The sequence below is a fragment of the Podarcis gaigeae genome (genome assembly GCF_964106915.1).
Source record: "Podarcis gaigeae genome assembly, chromosome: 8".
NCBI classification, from domain to species: domain Eukaryota; kingdom Metazoa; phylum Chordata; class Lepidosauria; order Squamata; family Lacertidae; genus Podarcis; species Podarcis gaigeae.
The window spans coordinates 17,080,256-17,102,580 of NC_139684.1; the positions used below are offsets into that span (position 1 = coordinate 17,080,256).

Here is a 22,325-nt window from a genome sequence, read left to right on the forward strand (position 1 = left end):
TTCCAGGTTTGGCAAACCGAGTCCAAGCACAGTTGCCAGCTGACCAGACAGTTACCTGCTCCTGCACTTTCAACAAAACATTCAGCTGCAGAAATCGGCAACTACGTCCCCCGCCCCGCTTTACACCAGGTGTGGTTGAAAACCACTGGAGCAGACCTGGTGTAAATATGTCGGCAGCTCTCTTCTCAGATTTGAAATAATCGTGCCCCGTTGCTTTTCAAACGCCTAGCTCTCCACCCCCAATCCTGCCCGTCCCTCGTCCCCCCAAGCGCTGAGACCTTAAGAGGTAGCGGGTAGTTTCCTTAAGCAGGACTAGAACCTTGAGTCACAACCGAGGCTGTCCATTAGGTGCTGCTCCGAATCAAGTCCCCCTCTCTTTAGAAGTCCGTGCGGGCGCAGGGGATCCTCTCTTGCCAATTCCAACCGCGCAAAAGGGACAGGTCGGGGGGCGACTGGAAAGGAGCCACGGGCCCCCCTGGAACCGGGCTCGGCGGCTGCTGGGCCGCCCCGCCGGGAAGCAGGAATCTGGGGTAGGGTCCGTAGCCGCCGACGGGCCCCATAGCTGAGAGGCAGCCTCTCACCGGGTAAGGCTGGGAGGGCTGCGCCACACCTGATCCGGCCAAAAGATAGGCAGGAGGCGGAAGCGGACTCTGAGGATATGGGTGATAAGGGTAGTAAGCGGGCGCAGGTGTCTCCGGGCAGGTGAAACAAGGCGCCGTCGGCGGAGGCACAGGGGCGGGATCCCGCGAGCGCCTCCGGGTGCGCCTCCGGCGCAGGTAATTCCCCCGCTCGAACATGCCTTCGAAGGCCGGATCCAGCATCCAGTCGTTGCCCTTGCGCCCGGCTCCCTCCCGGGACACCTTCAGGAAACACTCGTTGAGGCTGAGGTTGTGCCTGATGCTGTTCTGCCAGCTCTTCTGGCTCAAATTGTAGTAGGGGAACCGCTGGGAGATGTACCGGTAAATGTCGCGCAGAGGCAAGCGCTGTCCGGGGCTGTCTCGGATGGCCATGGTGATCAGAGCGATGTAGGAATACGGGGGCTTTTGGAGAGGAGCAGGCGGCGCGGCGGCGTTAAGCACTCCGTCTGCGAGCTGCTCCTTCTTCGTCCCCGAGGTCGCCTCGACGGCTCCGGCGCTCGCAGTTTCCTCCATGGAGCTTCTGCCTGAAGGACAGAGGTGGTGGCGGTGGATCCAGCCCTTTCGAAAGTCCCATTCCCCCACCCCCGGTTGCCACCCCCAATCCGCCAAGCGCTGAGTGCGCTCCGCTCCTCCCTTTCTCCAGGTTACCGGTGCGCTTTCCTTACCTCTCCAAAAGCGCGCCTGGAGCTCCGTGCGTAATTCTCTCCCTCTCCGTCTCCCTCGGAAAACCAAAATTGCGCCCACGTTTAGCGGGCAAAAAAACAAACGGGAGTTTCGCAAACACTTTTGTAAGACCAAATGTTTGAGTTCATTCTCTCTTTGTTTTGATTGGAGACGGGAGTTGGATCTTTGAAATGTGCTACAATTTTTGTGTGACCTGCGTGTGAACCCCGAAGAGGGAGGTCACGACTGCCCTGAACTTGGGTGCACCTTGGCGCTGTGCCAGTTTTGGCGAACAGACCCATTTTCTTGCGCGGAGCCAAAAATCCAAGAGTCAAGAGGAGCGAGGGGGAAGAAATAATTCCAATACTCCCATGAATTGTGATTTGCTGGTGAGAGACTGCGGAGAAGCAAGAATCGCTCTCCAGTTAGCAAGAGTTTAATTGAAATGATCCTATTTTTAATGGATTTCTTTTATGACGTTGCTTTGCCCAAAAGTGCCAAGGATCCTGACTCCGTCCAAAAGAAGTTTTTACCCATTACTTCTATGGCTTGGATCCTTATTTATTTCCCTGCTCTGCTGGCAATTCACTTTGTGGAAAAGCTTTTAAACTTTTGTCCCAGCGCATGCGAAACAAAGGCAAAACGGCAGAACTTGATTAGAACTCGGAGCTGAGCCTAGGGTTGTTTCCATCCAAGTTCTACTCAGAGTAGAGCCCTTGAAGTGAGTGGAGCTAAGTTAGCCATGCCCATTTATTTCAATGGGTCTCCTGCTGCTCTGAGTAGGATGAATGTTGGGCTGCAGCTATTTGCTTCAGGCTCTCTGCCCCCTGAGCAGTGGTTCCAGCCTGACGCATGCAAAGCAATAATCAAGAGAACATGTGCAGAGAGTGCGTTCCCTTTCACCCAGTCCAGCCCCCTGCAATGCAGGAATCTCAACTAGATCATACATGTCAGATGGCCATCCAACCTCTGCTCAACAATCTTTGATTAATAATAATAGTAATAATTTTATTTATACCCCACCCTGGCAGCTAACAACCGTAAAAGATTACAGTAAAAGCACAAGGGGACGACGACAATTTAAAATACAGGTTAAAATGCAATTTAAAATGCAGCTTCATCAAAACCATAAGGGGAAGGAAACATAAGGGCCAGACAGAGTCCAAATCAAAGGCCAGGTGGAACAGCTCTGTCTTGCAGGCCCTGCGGAAAGATGTCAAGTCCCACAGGGCCCTAGTCTCTTGTGACAAAGCGTTCCACCAAGTTGGGGCCAGTAGTGAAAAGGCCCTGGCCCTAGTTGCGACCAATCTAACCACCTTGCGACCTGGGACCTCCAAAATGTTGTCATTTTGGACCTGGGACCTCCGTGGGACATACCAGGAGAGGCGGTCCTGTAGGTATGTGGGTCCTAGGCCGCATAGGGCTTTAAAGGAGGACCCACCACATTTCATAGGAGACCATTCCACAGTCAAATGCTCTTACTGTCAGAATGTTATTCCTGATGTTAATCAGAATCTCCTTTCTTGTAACTTGAAGGCACTGGTTCAAATCCTACCCTCTGGAGCGGGAGAAAACAAGCTTGCTCCGTCTTCTGTGTGACAGCCCTTTCAGTGAACAGAACTGCCATTAATAAAAAAATGGAACATAAAAAATGCGGCTTCATCCTTTTCTCTGTTATAATTACTGTGGTTTTAAAATAAATAAATGCATCACCATTTGTACAAAGAGGACCAACACACGGCATACAATTTGATCCAAGTAACTCAAAATAGGCAGGTGCATTCATTTACAGTTGTGCTTGCAGCCTAGCAGCCAGGCAGAGGTGGCATCAGAAAATGCTATGGGGAAGGGCCATAGTTCAGTGGGAGAGCACCTGCTTGGCATGCAGAAGGTCCTAGGTTCAACGCCCAGTGTCTCCAGGTAGGGCTGGGAGAGACTTCCTACCTGTTGGTCTTGGAGAGCTGCTGCCAGTCAGTGCAGACAATACTAAGCTAGATGGACCAGTGGTCTGACTTAGCATAAGGCAGCATCCTATGTCTCTATATCTGGGTGGGGGAGACAGAAGACAGCGGAAGGGGCAAAGTTCAGATTAGAGGGAGTGCAAACTTTGGTCAAAATATTAAAGATTCACATTAATTCCCCTGCCCTAGGCTTGGACAGGCTCTTCAGAATAGCAGGGTTGTTTTCATTGCCATTTTCATTACTATATTTTGTAGGTGAATAATGCCTTTCTGTTACCTAACCACTGAGGGCCAGAGATGGTTTTGTGTGTTGGAGGTAGTGGGGTAGGGGGAGAAATTGCTCCCCCTGCTCCCCCTGTATCCTGAAGGAATGTGATGCTAGGGGCATAAGGGAGCTTTGTGAACCTCGGCTTTTAAATTTGAAGATAAAAAACCCCCAGGTTTTTAGCCCTTACGATTTCCACAATATGAGTAAATGCCCACCTTTAACATCAAAGAACCAGTGTAGAGCAGTGGTTAGAGTGCTGGACCTGGGAGACCCATATTTGAGTCCCCACTCAGCCATGAAGCCCCCTGGGTGACTTTCAGCCAGTCACCATCTCTCAGCCTAAACTACCTCGAAGGGTTGTTGTGAGGATGCAAATGGAGAGAATTTTCCATGTGGGCACCTTGAGCGCAGGTTAAAAGGATATATAGTGGTACCTTGGGTTACAGACACTTTAGGTTACAGACGCTTCAGGTTACAGACTCCGCTAACCCAGAAATAGTATCTCAGGTTAAGAACTTTGCTTCAGGATGAGAACAGAAATTGCGCAGCGGCGGCAGCAGTGGGAGGCTCCATTCGCTAAAGTGGTGCTTTAAGAACAGTTTCAGGTTAAGAATGGACCTCCAGAACGGATTAAGTTCTTAACCCGAGGTACCACTGTAACCAAAACAATTCAATAAATCAGATGGCTATACCTGCGCCTAGCAGAATTAAACTAAAAAAAGGTATAAAGTACGTAAAACAAACAAGCAAGCAGAATCACTTTACAAATGCAAGCTGCATGCGGATGACAAATCAGCTTTTATTTTTTTTGGCATAGATTATGGAGAGCTTTTATTTGTTAGGAGCACAGAGTACGTACAAGCTTTGCCTACCACACAAAATATCTCTTTCAAGCACTGGCAGGATTAGGCCACTACCAAAACAGGTATTAGTTCAAATGGGTAATTAAGATCGCGTAGAACAGTGGGAGGAGGCTGTCCAACAAGTCTGCCTCTCCTAAGCACCTTTTCTGCTTGGTACGTTTCTGGAGGCGTTCCGAAAAGCCAAGAGTGCTGTCTGTTAGCAGATATTACAGCAGCGGGAATAGCGAACTTGTGCCCCCGCCTCCAAATGCTGCTGGGACTACAAGCCCCATTATCCATGACCAAGGCTGATGGGAGGGTCAGAGGTTCTCCCACCCGTTTCCAATCTGCCTTAACAAAAGCCAGAGCAGCCACTCATGCAGAGTTGCAACAGGGAGCCTCCTTCCTGGATGGGGCTTCTGGTTCCCAGGGTTGGGGTACATGCATCATGCTCAGCATGGCCCTGACCGAAGGTACCTTATTTTGTTTCTATACTCTGTTCAAGCACTTGATATGTGGCCCTGCAGGTCACAGTTGAGAGTAAAGATTTTCTTGCTTCAGACTCTGGAGAACTGCTGCCGGTCAGAGAAGACAATATTGGCCTATATAAACAATTTGGTCTAAGGTAGCTTCTGTGTTCCAGCTCCAGACAGATTCCATTTTCACCCTTTGAGCCACATTTTTAAATTTAAAAAAAATTACACAATAGGAGGGGTTAGAACAGCAATAAACATCAACACACATCACCATGCGCTTACCTGGCAAGGATGATCAAAAGAGCTTGGGCAATTGAATCCCCAACACACCTTATGGAACAATAAACAAATTGTTATCTGTGACATCTATCAACAGAAAGGAGGTCTGACACAACCACACAACCCAAGAAGCAGAACCTGTATGGATGCGTAAAAGTTGAAGGTGGATCCTGTAAAGCTTGCTTGTGTCACCCTGGCCGATACAAAATCAGACTAACGTGCCAGGCCAAAGGATTCTCGGCGCCAAAATCAGAGCTGGTTTAGTTCAGGCGGAACATCCACAAAGGTGGCAAATCTGTGACAAGCTGCAGGCAGGGTCCCATGACCTATTAAAGCAATACTCTTCAACACAGTATGTTGATAAATCTTTTTGCACAGATGCTAGTTTGAACATAACATCAAACCATGGTTTATTAAGCTAGGGTTTTTTTTGGCCAAGGCACAGTCTGACCCCCTCCTTCGGTAATCCTAACAGAACTCTAGCCCAATGGTTGCCATTAATTTGATTTTGAATTGATTTTAGAATGAATTGGTTTTAGAATGCATTTCAATCGATTGATTGTGATTTTATTGTTGTTAGCTGCTCTGAGCCCGGCTTCGGCTGGGGAGGGCGGGATATAAATAAATTATTAATTATTAATTAATTAATAATAATAATTATTGAAATTAAACCATAGTTCAGCATTCCAGTAGCTTAACTATGGACATATTAACTATGGTGAAAGGCTACTTGTTAACCAGGGTTTGTAGTTGGTTTATAAACCAACTTAACATTGACCATAGCTTAGCATTGTGTGCAAACCAGGCCTATATGAAGTTTATGCAGAAAGAAGTATTTTGTCAAGGGAGTCCCCCAGATGCTGCTGGCTTAAATGGCACTGCCTGGACACAGGTTTAAAGCCCCCCCCCCAAAGTATGGACATCAGGCAGGCTCCTTGATTGCATTCTTTTTGGCATCTGCTGAAAACATTTTTGTTTTAGGCAAACCTAACCAGAAACATAGATGGCAACGTGTTTTAACCTCTTTCTAGTCTTAAGTTTTATTATTTTTAAATATATTTTTAATTACATGCCTTTACATGTTTTTTATTGATACTTTTAATATTGCTTGTAAACAATGAGGTGTGTTAGTCTTCCATCCTAATTAACCTTCAGGAGGAATTGGAAAACTTACCTGTTTGCCCTGTCATTTGGTGGCGGAAGAATCCTGTTCCTGGCAACCCTGAGATCATTGGATGGAATTATTTTTTTTAATTGCAGCTGCTTTTGCAATTAAAAAAAAAAAACAAAACAAAACCTGAAACTGCTTTTACAAAGTTTTCAATTGTAATTGTTTTTAGGCTTCAGTCTGTTTCAGAATGCTTTCGCTTTTAAATTGTATAGATGTTTGTCGCCCTGTTTGCCTTGGGGGATAAAGGGTGGGATATAAATTCAATAAACAATAAATAAAATTATATCCCAAACCCACATCAAACATTAGCCTGGGACAAGAGAGATCTGGCTTCAAATCCCCATTTGGACTGTTCTGTTTAATCTAATTTGCAGGGTTGTTTTGTGAGGATTACGTGTTGACCAGGATAGAATATAATTTCCTCCCTTGCCTACCTGTCTAAGTTACAAAAGGAATAGAAAGCCTTGTCTTGACCTATGCTGTCTGTAAAATGATCAGAGGGGTGAGTCGGTTTGAAATTGAATGTAAAAGCCACACTGCTTTTGCAATTTTTCCTCCCCATTTAGGAAAGTGATGGGACAAGATGCTCAAGATTCAATTTCATTTTTATTCTCCACTTTTATAATGAAAAATAATCTCTCAAACACAGAACATAAACTCCCTGGAGGAATGGCAGGGGTAGGGGGCAAGAAGAGGGAAAAGCACAAAACCCCTTGCATCCAAACTAAAGACACAAATTTCTAACCAAACTGTACAAAGTTAACCCCACCCCACAGCCATATTAAGTACAAAATGTACAACTTTTCCCAGTGGAGGAAAATCAAAACCAGGACTCTGCCATTTTTCTCCTCTTAAGACTCCCACCCACCAAATCCCTCCCCCCAACCCCCAAAATTCAAGCCTCTCAGGAACACAGTGTATTTCGATAGTAAGAGTTAACTCCTGAAGGCAGTTGTTTTTACATTCGTCAGGGAACTAGTCCTCATGAGGCTTCTGGATAAGCTGCTCAAAGGATGCATTCTATATGTACAGAACTATCACCACGTGCCTGGGACCCCATCAGAAAAAGAGTGTCAGCAGCCAATCCCTGCTCTGTCTGTTGTGAACAGTGTACATGTGTGTTTTTAAATGTTTTCTTGGACACGGAAGGCTGATGGGCAAACAATTGTTATTCCCCACTCTTTGCTCCCATAAAGAAGTTGGCCACTTAAACCCAGGTTCTTAGTTGAGAATTGATAGTTATTTAAACGCAGGTGGCTGTGCTGCATTCAAGTTCAAGAAGAGAGTGAAATGGTGGGTAGTTGTTGTTGTTGTTTGCTTCCAACTGACAGGGCAATATATATACATAAATAAATAAAAATTGGCATCATCAAGCGGTTTCCTCACACACTTTGTGCGAGGGGAAAGGACAATAGCAAGACAAAGAAACACATCAATTGCATTAAGGCGGAAAGGAATTAAGACACAGACGTGGTGCTTTCAAGACACCTTTACCCCATTTTACTTGGGAGCGCTGTGATTTGAAGAATTTGCACCAGAGTGATTGCGACCGAGTGTGTTTTAGCACCATATGCAAAGGATTCTGTCTCCCTCCTCCCTTCTTAGGCAGAGAGAGCAGAGTGATCGCTCCCCAACTGCCCCACTGGGAGCCAAAGGTAGTTTGAAAGATGGAAAGATATTTACAGTGTGGTGGGTAACCTGTGGCCTTCCCTTCAGATGTTGCTGGAATAGAATACTACAAAGAAATACAGCCTGCTTACAAACAAACCTCTCCACCAGGTAAGGTGTAAAATCACAGGCTTAATTTCACTGCTGGTGAGCAGTCACGTCGCGGCATGGAATTACACACCTCAAGTCTGAAATATTTTCTGTAAGTGCAACAAAAAAAGCTGAGCTATTTGGCAATGGGTACATTTTCCTGGGTGGCGGCAGCAGCATTTAACTTTTGGGAATACCCCGAGGAAAGAGGAGCAATTTCTTGGGAGGAATTAAAATTTGAGTTTCTGCCCATGTTAACTGGCGATGCTTGGATGCCCACCAAAAAATACAGCATGTAGAATGTAGGACTGGAAGCCTGTGAAGCGAGACGTTTTGGAATTACTTATAGGAGAGGGGTAAGTTTTTGGACCTAGCACCTGTGATCTGGTTCTCTAAAACAGATGACGAGCAGGAGGTGGTTGACATGTGTCTAGACTCTACCACCAGACAGCAGGTGGCAACATAATACCTGATTGATATATATATAAAATAAAATCCCTGCACACAGATAACTAGAGTGTCAGTTCAAACTTCCCCAACTTGCTAGCTTTTTAAGTGCAGGGATTTACTTATTTGTTGCTCAGAGGTACATTCACGTAACCCATTCCACCTAACGGGTTGGATTGTATGTGTGCAATCCAAACACAGTCCAACTGATATAGCAAGCACCAATTTCATTTTTGAGTTTTGCAGCACAAGGCAGAATTCCTTAACCTGACCTACTTCAGCTTTTGGCTATATATAGAAGTTTTGAATGAAGATATCCACACATCACATATGCAGCGGGAGACAGACCTCTGAAGCTGCAAACAGTGGCCTGTTTCTACACCCTCTTGTCCCCCAATTCTGGCATTTCTAGTACACCACGTTGAGAGCAAATTTCTCAAAAATCCAACTTAGAAACACCCAGCGAACACCCTGGCCGAGAGCCGGAGTGTATATCAGTGACATCAGAACGTCTTGTTACAGTAGAAGTGTTGCCTGCACGTGAGGCAAAAATGGAGTTACGATACTGGATACTGACTTTAAAAAAACAAAACCCCCACAATCCACCAATCCGCAAAACATTGCAAACAAGTACAAACAGATACGATGGCAGCACCAATAAACGAACTGCAGCCGAGTGGCAAGTGGTTAAGGAACCAGGGTGAAAAAGAACGCCACAGAGCAACTGAGTTAATGTGCTGGTCCTCCCTCTCCTTCTTTCATTAGAGAGAAGGGAAAACTGAGAGAAAGTCTTGTTAGGGATAACGAGGCCAACGAAGCAACGAAACGGCGTGGAACTACAGGAGACCAAAACGGCATGTTTCCCGGTCCTTTTGCAAACAAGATGTCAGCAACGCTAACGTTTCATCATTAAACAAGGGGAGGAAGAAAGTCCCTTGGCCAGCATCTTTGAGCTCATCCCGATAAATTGGTTCAAAAAAAGGTGCAAAGTAACTGCAGAAGCCCAACACTGGCTGAAACAGCCCCACCATCGCCCAGCATGGGTCACAAAAGTTCCCTAAAAAGAGAAAGTGTTCTGCTTATAGGCGAGGTCAGTGGCGATGGATTGGGGGTATGTGTGTTCTCTTGCGGTCAGCAGTTTGCGGCTGGCCAAGAAGCAGATGTGACGACGGAAGAGCTGCACAGTGGTTGGGTCCTCCTCGTCCTAGAATTGCCACCCCCCCCCTTCTCTCTCTTTGGAAGGAGTGTGGTGACACTTTGAGAGAGGACAAAGAGGAAGTGGCGGTGGTGGTTTGGCCATCAGTCCCCAGCAACGTGGCTCAGCGCAGGTTTTGGTAGAGGTAGGCTGACGTGAAGATGGCATTGATGGTCAGGCTCACGGCAAGGAGACCTCGGAGCGCCGAGTTGCCAAAACGGCCTGATTGGAAAAAAGAAAGGAGACCAGAGAAGGAAGATTAGCAGTGTGAACCAACCAGTCTGCTCATTATTATCTGTGACAGGCCTGTCTTCCAGGTGCCCCACCCCCCAGGAGTGTGGCAACAAGAGCAGGGACTTTTCGGTGGTGACACCCTGCTTGTGGAATGTTTTCCCCAGGGAGGCTCGCCTGGCGCCATTCTTACATTAATCAGGTGCCAGGCAAAAAGGTTCCTTTCTAACCAGGTCTTTGACTTTTAAAGATGGCTTTTCATATTTTTTTTTTTTGAGGGGGGGAAGGGATGTTTTAATGTAGTTTATTTTTTTTTAAATAAAATATTTGTTTCTTTTTTATGCTGGTTTTTTTGCATGTCTGTTTTTGTTTTTATCTATTATCTAGGTAATGTTTTTCAATTGCTTTCATATTTTAATTACTATTAATTATATTTGTTAGACAGTTTCTTGCCATGGCAAACCATGTTTTAAGCAAAAAAACCCACAACCCAAACCCTGCGCAACACTCACCCCTCCATCCTGTTAATTCCTCCCCTTTCGTCGTGGTGTCCACCACGCAGCTCGACGAGTGCGATGAGTTCTCCCCTTTCTTGACGGTGCCGTCACTGCAGATGCTCCCGGCTTCCGTTATGGCTCTCATATCTTAAAAAAGGAGGAAAATTAATAGTATTATTTATATGCATCCCATCTTGTTGCCCCAGCCACACTGGACAGCTCCTTACAGAATATTAAATACACAATAAAAATATTTAAAAAACAATAAAACATCAAACATTAAAAACTTCCCTAAACAGGGCTGCCTTCAGATGTCTTCTTAAAGATAGTTGTTTATTTCCTTGACGTCTGATGGGAGGGCGTTCCACAGGGTGGGCACCACTACCGAGAAGGCCCTCTGCCTGGTTTCTCTGTAACTTCACTTCTTGCAATGAGGGAACCGCCAGAAGGCCCTCCGAGCTGGACCTCAGTGTCCGGGCTAAACGATGTGGGTGGAGATGCTCCTTCAGGTATGCAGGGCCAAGGCTGTTTAGGACCTCTTTTTCTACATAAGAGTGCCATGCTGGATCACATCAGATCAGCAGCATTGTGGAGGCAGAGCCAGCGGCGGAAGAAGGCTCTTGGGTACCTGGGGCGATGTGCCCAGGGGTGGGCCAACCACCCATAAGGGCGGGGCACGCAATGCCAATAGGGACGGCACGGGGCATGCCATGGCACCCATAGGGACAAGCGTGCAGTGGGGCCTCAGCCACCCTACAGCTGGTGGGGGAGGCAGTGGGCAGACAGCACAGAGCATCCGGGCACTGGAATATGTGGCTCATGTGCGCTGCAGGCCCCGCGGTGACGAGTGCCGCCCGCCATTTTGTCACCTCACATCAGGGTGACACCCAGGGCAGACTGCACCCCTGCACCCCCCTTCGTACGCCCTTGGGCAGAGCACAGCCACCCTGGCTAGCAGCTATTGATAGCCTTTTCCTCCAGGCATTTTTCTAATCCTCTTTTAAAGCTGCCCATGGCATTAGCATTTCTGAATGCCAGTGGCTGGAAACCTCTTGTGCTCAGGGCCTGCTTGTGGGATCTGGGTGGCCGCTGTGAGCACAGGATGCTGGACTCAGATGGGACCCCCCTGGCCTGATCCAGCAGGCTCTTGCTCTGCTGAAAAACGAACAGAGTTGGCTGGAACCAGCGGCACTTTGCCAATAGCTCCAGGGAGTTTTACTCTAGGCCAGATTTCCACAAGGCACCAGGGTACTGTTGTGCTCAGGCCCTGCCCGCACCTGATTGGCCACTGTGTGGACAGGATGCTGAACTAAGCGGGCCTTTGGCCTGATCCAGCATTGCCAGCCCCTCACGGCAGCCACTGTTGAACTCTAGCCCAATGGTTCCCATTAATTTGACCCTGAACTGATTTTGGAATCAATTGATTTTAGAATGTATTTCAATTAAATGATTATGATTTTATGTAAACTGTGTTATTTTTACTGTTGTTAGCCGCTCTGAGCCCAGCTTCGGCTGGGGAGGGCGGGATATAAATAAATTTACAGTGGTACCTCAGGTTACATACGCTTCAGGTTACAGACTCTGCTAACCCAGTGCTTCAGGTTAAGAACTTTGCTTCAGGATGAGAACAGAAATCGTGCTCCGGCGGCGCAGCAGCAGCAAGAGGCCCAATTAGCTAAAGTGGTGCTTCAGGTTAAGAACAGTTTCAGGTTAAGAACAGACCTCCGGAACGAATTAAGTACTTAACCCGAGGTACCACTGTATTATTATTATTATTATCATCATTATTATTATTATTATTATTAGACTGCTTAGGTTTCCAGGCACAGCCACCGGAGCCTTAACTATGATAAACCATAACCGTGGCACAGACGATTCAAGTCCCACCTCCCGGACGGGTACGTACCATGCAGTCCCCGCTCGCTTAGGTTCCTTTTCGGGAAGGCGGGCAGCTCCGTGGGGAAAACGTTGCTCTCTGAGTGGGCCAGGTCCTCCTGCTGCTGGGCCTCGCTGTGGGCCGAGAACAGCATCAGCCGCTGGCCCTTCAGGTTGAGCCGGGCAGGGCTGATGAGGGGCCGTCGGTAACGCAGGGAGCCAGAGCTGGAAGCCACGGAGCCGGCCACGGATGGTGCCGGCGAAGGCACAGGGGAAGAGACGCAGCTTCCCGAGAGGAAGGAAAAATATTCTGAGAGGGGAAATGGGAGTAGGAAACAGAGAGAGAGAGGGAGGGAGGGAGGGAGGGACAGCGTTTCAGTATATGTAGAAATCAGGAAGTGGGGATTTTGGCTGCGTATGCGCCAAACCGGTTTTTTAAAAAATATGTTTATATATAGTGAAGTCATAAAAATATATATTGAAGTGGTTTACATTAAAAAGATAAAAACCATGCATGAAGCAATTAAAAGCAAATTCGAGAGCAAAGAAGTTAAAAGCAAGCAGCAATAAACCACTGTGGAAGGACACCTGAAGCAGGTTCCCTTCACCTGAAAAGAAAGAAACCATGGGAACTGCAGTTTGTTAAACGGCGCTGGGAATTGTAGCTCTGCAAGCAGTAAACCACAGTTCCCAGGTTTCATTAGGTGAAGCTGTGTGCTTTGAATGTAATGGTGTGTATGCAGCCGTTATTTATGATATTATTATCAGTAGTAGTAAATCTAGATAGATGCCCTTTAATAAGTATTCCCTGTGTGGCTTACAACAAAACAGTATCAAGGGTAATGTAATATATAATAAATTAGAATCAGCAACAGACATCAAGGACAGATCGAAAAGGAACTTTTGTTGTAACCCACCCTGGGACCCTGCTGCTATAATTTTTTTAAAGGGTTTTTAATTCTGAATTTTAAAATTGTTGCAACCTGTGCTAGGATTTGCTAGTGAAACGTGGGTAATAAATTTAATCATAAATGATAATAAATACATGATAAGCTGATTTAAAGCGCATTAAAGTGTAATTCTGGCCACATCTACATTGCACCTTGAAAGCACATGACTTCCCCCAAAGAATCTTGGGAACTGTAGTTTGTTAAGGGTGCTAACCCTGCAAGTGGGAATGCGGTTCCCAGGGTTTCCTGGGATGGGGTGGATATGGTGCTGCTAGTAATAGAAGTCTTGGCACCCTTCAGCCACGTTGCTCAGAATGTTGTTCTGTGTGTGTTATCTGAAGATGCGATTGCAAAACCAGTTTAGAACCAGTGCAGATCTGTTCCTTGGGTGACTCCTGCATGGATTACTTTGTATCCAAGGTGGGGGAGAGAACCAGACAGGGTTCAGAAGGGTGACAGACAGGTCACCCGTGTGAACAAGCTACTGTGACCTGCCTAATTTGGAAACACTGGTGCAATTTAGGACCAGAAAGGTGTTTCCCTCTCTTTTGTGTGTGTGATTTGTTCAAAAAAGAGAATGGTATCTCTGCTCTTTCTGGAACCTCCTGGCAAGTTCAAGCACCCCAGAACAATGCCTGGGCTCTTCTCACCTGATGTAGGAGACTCTTTGGAGTGAGAGGTCTGGGATGGTGGCCGGCTTCCGCTGAAGAGGTAGCCAGAATCTAAAAAAATAAAAATAAAATGAAATTGCATGCAGCTACAGCAATCACCAGGGACGTGGGTGGCGCTGTGGGTTAAACCACAGAGCCTAGGACTTGCCGATCTGAAGGTCGGTGGTTCGAATCCCCGCGACGGGGTGAGCTCCCATTGCTCAGTCCCTGCTCCTGCCAACCTAGCAGTTCGAAAGCACATCAAAGTGCAAGTAGATAAATAGGTACCACTCCAGTGGGAAGGTAAACGGCGTTTCCATGCACTGCTCTGGTTCGCCAGAAGCGGCTTAGTCATGCTGCCATATGACCCGGAAGCTGTACGCTGGCTCCCTTGGCCAATAAAGCGAGATGAGCACCGCAACCCCTGAGTCGGCCACGACTGGACCTAATGGTCAGGGGTCCCTTTACCTTTACAGCAATCACCAACGACACAGGAGAATGCTAAATGAATGATAAGTGTCAAATAATGCATTTCTGAGGGTCTGGAGGCCCAAGGCTGTCGTGAGAATTATACCCTCTGCTAAAATAATAAGGAAGCTGCTTTATAATTTAAGTCATTTCCATGGCCCACCTTGCTCAATATTGTCTACACGGACGGGCAGCAGCTCTCTGGGATTTCAGGGAAGGTTCTCTCCAGGTCCAAGTGCAGATGCCAGGGATTGAACCTGCAGCTTTTTGCATGCAAAGCAGATGCCCTTCCCTCTGGCCTATGCCCATAGCTGTCAACTTTTCCCTTTTCTTGCGAGGAAAAGGGAAACGTTGACAGCTATGCCTATGCCCCTTCTCACTATAAGAAACTAAGAGTCCTGATAGGGCTGGCTCAAAAGCCCATCTAAGTTTAGGATCCCATCTCCCGCATAGCCAGAAATCCCTAAATCAGGTTATCAGGTTCGGAAGGCAACTGACACTTTGTCTCCCCAGTTCGTTCATTCATTCTCATATATATATATATATATATATATATATATATATATATATACACACACACACACACACACACACACACACACACACACACATATATATATATATGCAGGTTTTGGTGTCCTCGGGTGTCTTCCCGTGTAAAAGTTGGGGTGTCTAGGCGACGTTTCGACGAGGTCTCACTCGTCATCTTCAGGCTGGTGCTTTCGGCTTCTTGTTACTGGAACAGAGCGGGATCTCAATGTTTGAGTTCCTATAAATACTGTAGAGGGGGTGTGGTGTCTAGCCTCCAATGTTCTGGGCAGAGAGGAAGTTCCCAGGCTAGTGTGGCTTTTCTTCTTTTGTTCCTTAATTACTTGAGAGATACCTTGAGTGATTTCTTGAGGGATATCCTGAGTACCACTTAGGTGGGTCATTAGGTGTGGATTAGTTGCTAAAGTCTTTGTGTCTTGACCTCTTGAACTTTGTGAAGAGTTTTCCTGAGAAGATGGCTGTATTGCACTTAGTTGTGCTTTGGCTTGGCTTCGTGTATAGGGGCGAGCTGTGGTTTTGTGGCTTGTGTCAGCCAGATCTGTGTAGGGATTGCAGGGGGGTGCAGCATCCGGAGGTGCCACCATGGATTGGCTACTGGATGGTGTCAGTAATTCATCTGTGGAGAGGGTCTGGGTTTGGGTCTGGTGTGGTTGATTGGTGTTGGCGTTCTGTGTGCCTCTGGATCTGGTGAAACTGACACCAGATCCAGAGGCACACAGAACGCCAACACCAATCAACCACACCAGACCCAAACCCAGACCCTCTCCACAGATGAATTACTGACACCATCCAGTAGCCAATCCATGGTGGCACCTCCGGATGCTGCACCCCCCTGCAATCCCTACACAGATCTGGCTGACACAAGCCACAAAACCACAGCTCGCCCCTATACACGAAGCCAAGCCAAAGCACAACTAAGTGCAATACAGCCATCTTCTCAGGAAAACTCTTCACAAAGTTCAAGAGGTCAAGACACAAAGACTTTAGCAACTAATCCACACCTAATGACCCACCTAAGTGGTACTCAGGATATCACTCAAGAAATCACTCAAGGTATCTCTCAAGTAATTAAGGAACAAAAGAAGAAAAGGCACACTAGCCTGGGAACTTCCTCTCTGCCCAGAACATTGGAGGCTAGACACCACACCCCCTCTACAGTATTTATAGGAACTCAAACATTGAGATCCCGCTCTGTTCCAGTAACAAGAAGCCGAAAGCACCAGCCTGAAGATGACGAGTGAGACCTCGTCGAAACGTCGCCTAGACACCCCAACTTTTACACGGGAAGACACCCGAGGACACCAAAACCTGCATTCCTGTACCCGTGAAAATCTACGAAAGCATATATATATATATATATACACACACACACACACACACACACAGAGAGAGAGAGAGAGAGAGAGAAGATGTTGCATCAAGCCAGGAGGAAGAAAGTTAAACAGAGCAGCCACGAAAAGGAATCCCATCAAGCCACCGTTTTCCAAAAAGCGTTGGGAGCACCTCTCATTCCATATCCCTCTTGCATTTCTCCCTCGGTCCACCCCCAGCTCCCTCCTACCATCTTTCTCCTAAATCCCTTTTGCTCAAAGGATCCTTCTGTTTTCCTTGTCCGACTTGCAGCCCTGAAGCTTGTCCCAAGCTGCCAGGAAAATGTCACAGGATTACAGAATGGTAAATTTGGAAGGGACCATGTGGATCATCTGGTCCAGTCCCTTGCAATGCAGGAACCGCAGCTAAAGAGCATGTTGAAGGTGCCCATCCCTTTATGGTTGTGCATCTGTACTGTCTTGCACCGAGCAGGTGTCTTCTGACATACATCTGCAGCTGGATCAGTCCTGTGGCAACAAGGCCTCCGTAATCAGTGGCCTAACTGGCCTTACAGAGCCAGTTAGCTAGCAGGGCAAGTTCAAGGTGCTGGTGCACAAACCCCTTATACAGCTCAGGACCAGGATACCCGAAAGATCCTCTCACTCCTTTACAGTGGTACCTCGGGTTAAGTACTTAATTCATTCCGGAGGTCCGTTCTTAACCTGAAACTGTTCTTAACCTGAAGCACCACTTTAGCTAATGGGGCCTCCTGCTGCCGCCACGCCACCAGAGCACGATTTCTGTTCTCATCCTGAAGCAAAGTTCTTAACCTGAAGCACTATTTCTGGGTTAGCAGAATTTGTAACCTGAAGCGTATGTAACCTGAGGCACCACTGTATATGCCTAGCCGATGACAAAACTCTGCAGGCGAGGGCGTCCTGAAGATACCACCTTATGAGGAGTCCCATTCTGCACAAAGTAGGAAGCAGACTTTTAGTGTGGAGGCTGCTGCCATCTGGAATCCCCTCCCCTTGAATATTAGGCAAATGCCATCTCTTGGTGCCTAAGAAAAACCTTCCTCTTCTTCCAGCAAGGTATTTAAGGTGGAATATCTTTCCTGGTTTGTATCTGTCTTGGATCTGCTTTTAAATATATATATTTTTTGCAACGTTTTACTCATTTTTGCAGCTGTTGTTAATGATCTGCGAGGGCAGCTTTGGGCTAGATTTCCATCACTGGGAAAGTGGGGTGCAAGTGCGAAATCAAATAAAGAAATGCTTTGGCTTGTGGCTATTGCCTCGCCTCTTCTATGATCTTACCGGTTCGGGCCAGAGAAGGGATGGTGCCCAGGGAGAGGGCCCGGTTCAGCCTCCCAGGGAGAGAGGAAGAGGAAGTCCGGCGCGGTGAGCGGAACAGTGTCTGGCTGGTCAGTGGAAGCATGCTGGGAGGAGTAGGGATGAAGATGGAGGGAGAAGAAGGAGGTGATGGAAAGCCAAGATCAACGCCGTACGGAAACGGAGAGAAACCATCGCCAGAGAGGTACCTGTGGACGAGAGACCCGAAAGGGCAATTCACTTGGTAGGCTCAGCCCACTGCAAAACCATGTTCACAGAGCAGTTTAGCACACAGTTGAAATTACTGCCATTTCAGTGTATTATCAGCCCCCAGATACAGTACAGTGGTACCTCTGGATGCGAACGGGATCCGTTCTGGAGCCCCGTTCACATCCTGAAGCAAACGTAAGACGCGTCTGCACGGGTCGCATTTTGCCGCTTCCGTGCATGGCGTCATTTTGAGCGTCTGCACATGCGCAAGCGGCGAAACCCGGAAGTAAAGTGCAACCTGAAAATATTTAAGCTGAAGCTTATTCATCCCAAGGTATGACTGTATTCTGAAGAACTAGGGTCATCATCCAACAAAGGTATCCTCGGCGCAGGTTCAATGAAACTGATGAACTGAAGTCAGCTATGCCTATTGACTTCATTGGGTCTACTCTTGAGTAGGGACACACTCACAGCATACTATTTAAAGCTGCATGGCACCACTTTAAACAGCCGTGGCTTCCCCCAAAAGAATCCTGGGAGCTGTAGTTTGTTAAGGGTGTTGAGAGGTGTTAGGATATACTGCAACTCCCCGCCCAGAGTTACAGTTCCCAGAGCTCCCTGGGATTGAGTGTGAAGCCACTCTGTGGTGGGGGAATAAGGGGTCTCACTTACCAACTCTCAGCACACACAACTAACGGTAGCTCCCAGAATTCTTTGGGAGAAGCCAGGACTGTTTAAAGTGGTAAATGCTTTCAATGTATGGTTTGAACACAGTATGGGTGGAGCATAGCCTACAATTCCATCAACGACAATGGAAGCTTCAGGATACAACCCTCGTTACTGTAGTTCTACAGAGTAACAGAAGTCAGATCAGCCACTCATGCAGAGACACAACAGGGAGCCTCTTTTTTGGGTGGTGCTTTCAGCTCCTAGGACCCTTTAATCCAAGGATGGAGAGCCTGTGAGGCTGGGGCTGATGTCCTTTAGATGGTTTTCACCACCATCATTAAGTCTTTTAATCGTAAAGGGTTTCAAAAGCTCGTCAGAGTTATGACAGCATTGTTATGACAATGCTGGGTGGTAGGTCTGATGAGAAGCTGAGATGATTAACGGCTTGCCCAAGACCACCTTGTTAATTCTAACAAGAGATTTCCTGATTCACAACTCAAGCATTTAGCAACACCAGACCACAAAGAATCATGAGAGTTAGAAGGGACCACGAGAGTCATCTAGTCCAACCCCCTGCAATGTAGAAATCTTTCACCCAACGTGGCTAAAACCCATGACCCTGAGATTAGAGTCTCATTTTCTTACCGGCAGCTATCCCGCTGTGCTGTCACACACTTATGAAAATGGTTTGTAAAGGTGTAGAAGACAATGTTCCCAATACTGGGATCTGGAAATTTCATTTGAAGAAACCAACTCAACACACTTAGAGGGTAAAACCTATTGGGATATTTACCTGTGTTGCACCGTGCATGCCCTACTCCTAAGATCAATGCCCCTGTTAAGACCTGCCCCAGCTGCGCTGAATGGTTTGGCAACAACTAGAGATTGGGAGAGAGGTCTAAATGTCAACACTCTCCACGCTGCTGAAAATATCAACAGGAAAGCTGCCTGATTCTAGTCTGAGATGACTCAAAAATCTCTACCTTGCATTCTTTTAAAAGAGAGGAACATGTTGCATGTTTTTCCTAATACAGATTTATTATAGAGGCCCTAACTTCCATGCACACGCGCGCGCGCGCGCACACACACACACAAGCTTCTAGTCCCAAAGCTTTTAAAGTTTTTGCCCCTACACACATACATCCCCACAGTGAACGATAGGACAATTCCTCCTCCTCTTGCCCTGAAAAAAGTGGTTAAATAACTGGGAGAGCAGCTACTTGCAATCCTGGGGAGTGGGGTATAATGGTTGCTCCACAACAGGGTTGGAAGAGAAAATGATCCCTATTGATTTCAAGAGGCCAACAGCACCTGAGACAAAGTTCTAGCTGGGGTGGAAAGGGAAAAGTTGCCAAAGCAGGGTTGAAATTCAGCAAAACCACGCTGAGGAGGCATTGTTGCAGGCGAGATTATTTGCCTATTAATATTTTGGGAACTGAGCCTGTGCCAACGAATCTAAAAACGTGACCCCCCAATTCTACAGAGGTATAAAACAAAAGTATAAAAAGTACAAACAATGGCTACTGCCCTGCCTCCAATGTCAGTGTGCCCCTGGATATCAGTTGCTGGGAATCACAAGTGGGGAAGAGACCCTGTTGCACTCAGGGCCTGCTTTCAGGCTTCCCATTTGGGCCACTGGCCTGATCCAGCAACCAGGCTCCTCTTATGTTCTCAAAGTACCCTGTCATCTATATAGGGCTCTGCAAGTGCAGCACACGCAATGGGCTCCGGGTTCAATTTCTGGCAAACGTTGCCTGGGAGAGATGCTCTGGCTGAAACCCTGGAGAGCTACTTCCAGTCTGTGAGGACAATACTGAGCTAGATGGAATCAAAATAAGGTGATTTCCTGTGTCCCTACACCTTCAGGGAAGGTCCACAGCTCAGGGGTAGAAAACTTGCTTTGCCTTCACAAGGTACTAGGTTCAGTCTTCTGCACAAACTTCTGCCTAAAACCCTGGAGAGTAGATAGCGGTCCATGAAGACGTTACTGAGCTAGCAATGGACTGATGCTCTGACTTAGTATAAAGCAGTTTCTTATGTTCTTATACATGTGCATGCAGTATAAAAACAAGCTACATCATTTGCAAAGGGTTGATACAGGTAACTGAAAGCCCTCCATCACCTACCTTGTCTTTGGGGATCTCAATCATCCATCCATCTATCCAAATCCCAGAAGAGAACTACACCCATGTTCTGCAGTGTGTGCATTTCTCATGCCACAGTTCCTCCTAAAATCTTGGTGGGTTGTGGCCGCTCATCATAAGATTCCACCTTCCCATTAATTAAAGCTTCGTGGTTACAAGGCAAAATGGCTATGACGACAAGGCATTTTTGTTGTGCTCTTCAGCTGAAAAAGGCTCCCAAATACCCACGACGAGACAGCCCTTGTGTCCCTCAGGCTCACAAAAGACATGGCACAAAAGGAAAAGCGACCTAGGCATGAAGAGGGGAAAAAGGGAGCCTAGGCACTGATGTTGTCTCAGTTGTGTCAGCAGCAGCTAAAAATGTGTTAAAACCTAGTCAAAAATCCCAGAGCTGAACAGAGACATCGAGCAAAAGTTTTAGGACATAAAGAACTACTCTAGGAATTTTGCAGGAGAAGATTCTTGGTCAGAAACGTTGCAAATGTTAGAAGCCAAAAACCAGAAAAAACTCCACTCCGCCATGAAGCTCACTGGGTGATCTTAGGCTCATTGCATCCTTCCTACCTTGCACAGTTGTTGGGAAGATAAAATGGAGAGGTGCGGCAGATGAACTACCATTTATAGGGCTGAATCATGGGGATTGAAAAGCAGTTGGGGAATTTCATCAGAATGGCTTCAGAACTAAAGCCATTACCTGCTGCTACATATCAAAAGGATGTGTGCCAAAGAGGACTTAAAGTAATTTTATTGATTCCCCCCCCCCCCCCGAAACAAAATCCAAGGGGTCTTTTCATGCATGAAAAGCATTTGACTTCACATACGTGACTTATAGATGGGTGCACCTCTGCAAATAGATGGTGACAGTAAAGTTAACATACTGTTGAAAGCTACAAGCAAATGCCCATTTACTTTGAAGTAAGTCACGCTGAATTCAATGCTTACCAGAAAACCTAAAGAGAACTGGGTTGCCTCTATTTGTGCTTACTTGACATCAGCTCCAGTGTGGATGGTTGCTCGATCTTATCAGGACTTTAAAAAGAGAGAGGAGAGCTGCCTCATATATTTTGAACAAATGCACTTTTAAATGCTGCAAAATGCTCTCCTTCTCCCCCTCCCAACTCGCCAACTTGCAAGACTCTTATGACCTGCTTTGCATTCCAATTCCGGCATCATGGATAGGCCAGTTATCAGGGCTCATCTGCATGCCTCGCAGCCATTGGCTAAGATGATCCTGGAAGGGAGGGCGGGGGGGCGCCATTCAAAGCTTTAGAACACAGAAAGCAGCCCAGACACTTTTATGGCAATAATAGAGGTGGATTCCCCCCCCCCCCTTTCAGAAAGAATGCAGAAGAGACCTTATAAATCTTGAGGCATGGGGAACCATGGTTGTGGAATTTCACAGGAGAGAATTTGGATCATGGAGGCTGGGAAAAAGTAAATTAAGTGTGCAGAAGATTTTCTCTCTCTCTGGCCTTGAAAGAACTGCAAAAAACACCCCAAGATTCTCAGATTCTGTGAGTCCCATATATATATATATATATATTCAAAGAAGGAGAAAGTGAAGTGTTTGTTAATGCCAGCCATGGACATTGGGCTGTGGGAGGATGCTTTAGTTGGGATGCCAGCACTGCAGCGGGTTGGACTAGATGACCCTTGGGGTCCCTCCCAACTCTTCAATTCTATGATTCGGTTGGAAGGATCATGGCCCTTCTCTTGGACACAAAAACACTCACCCTTTG

General features: G+C 46.8%; 1 protein-coding gene across 2 annotated transcripts in view; it reads right to left on the reverse strand.

Moving 5' to 3' along the window:
- Positions 1–6,885: 6,885 nt before the first annotated feature.
- TMEM201 (transmembrane protein 201) overlaps positions 6,886–22,325 on the reverse strand; it is a 44,288-nt gene continuing 28,848 nt past the window's right edge. For both annotated transcript variants that reach the window (XM_083752617.1, XM_083752618.1), the window contains exons 7-11: positions 17,549–17,772; positions 13,902–13,973; positions 12,333–12,611; positions 10,442–10,573; positions 6,886–9,920 (exon numbers count right to left, since the gene is read on the reverse strand). In XM_083752617.1, coding sequence (XP_083608743.1) covers positions 9,823–9,920; positions 10,442–10,573; positions 12,333–12,611; positions 13,902–13,973; positions 17,549–17,772 — 805 coding nt within the window. In that variant the 3' untranslated portion in view covers positions 6,886–9,822. The remainder of the gene's footprint in view (positions 9,921–10,441; positions 10,574–12,332; positions 12,612–13,901; positions 13,974–17,548; positions 17,773–22,325) is intronic.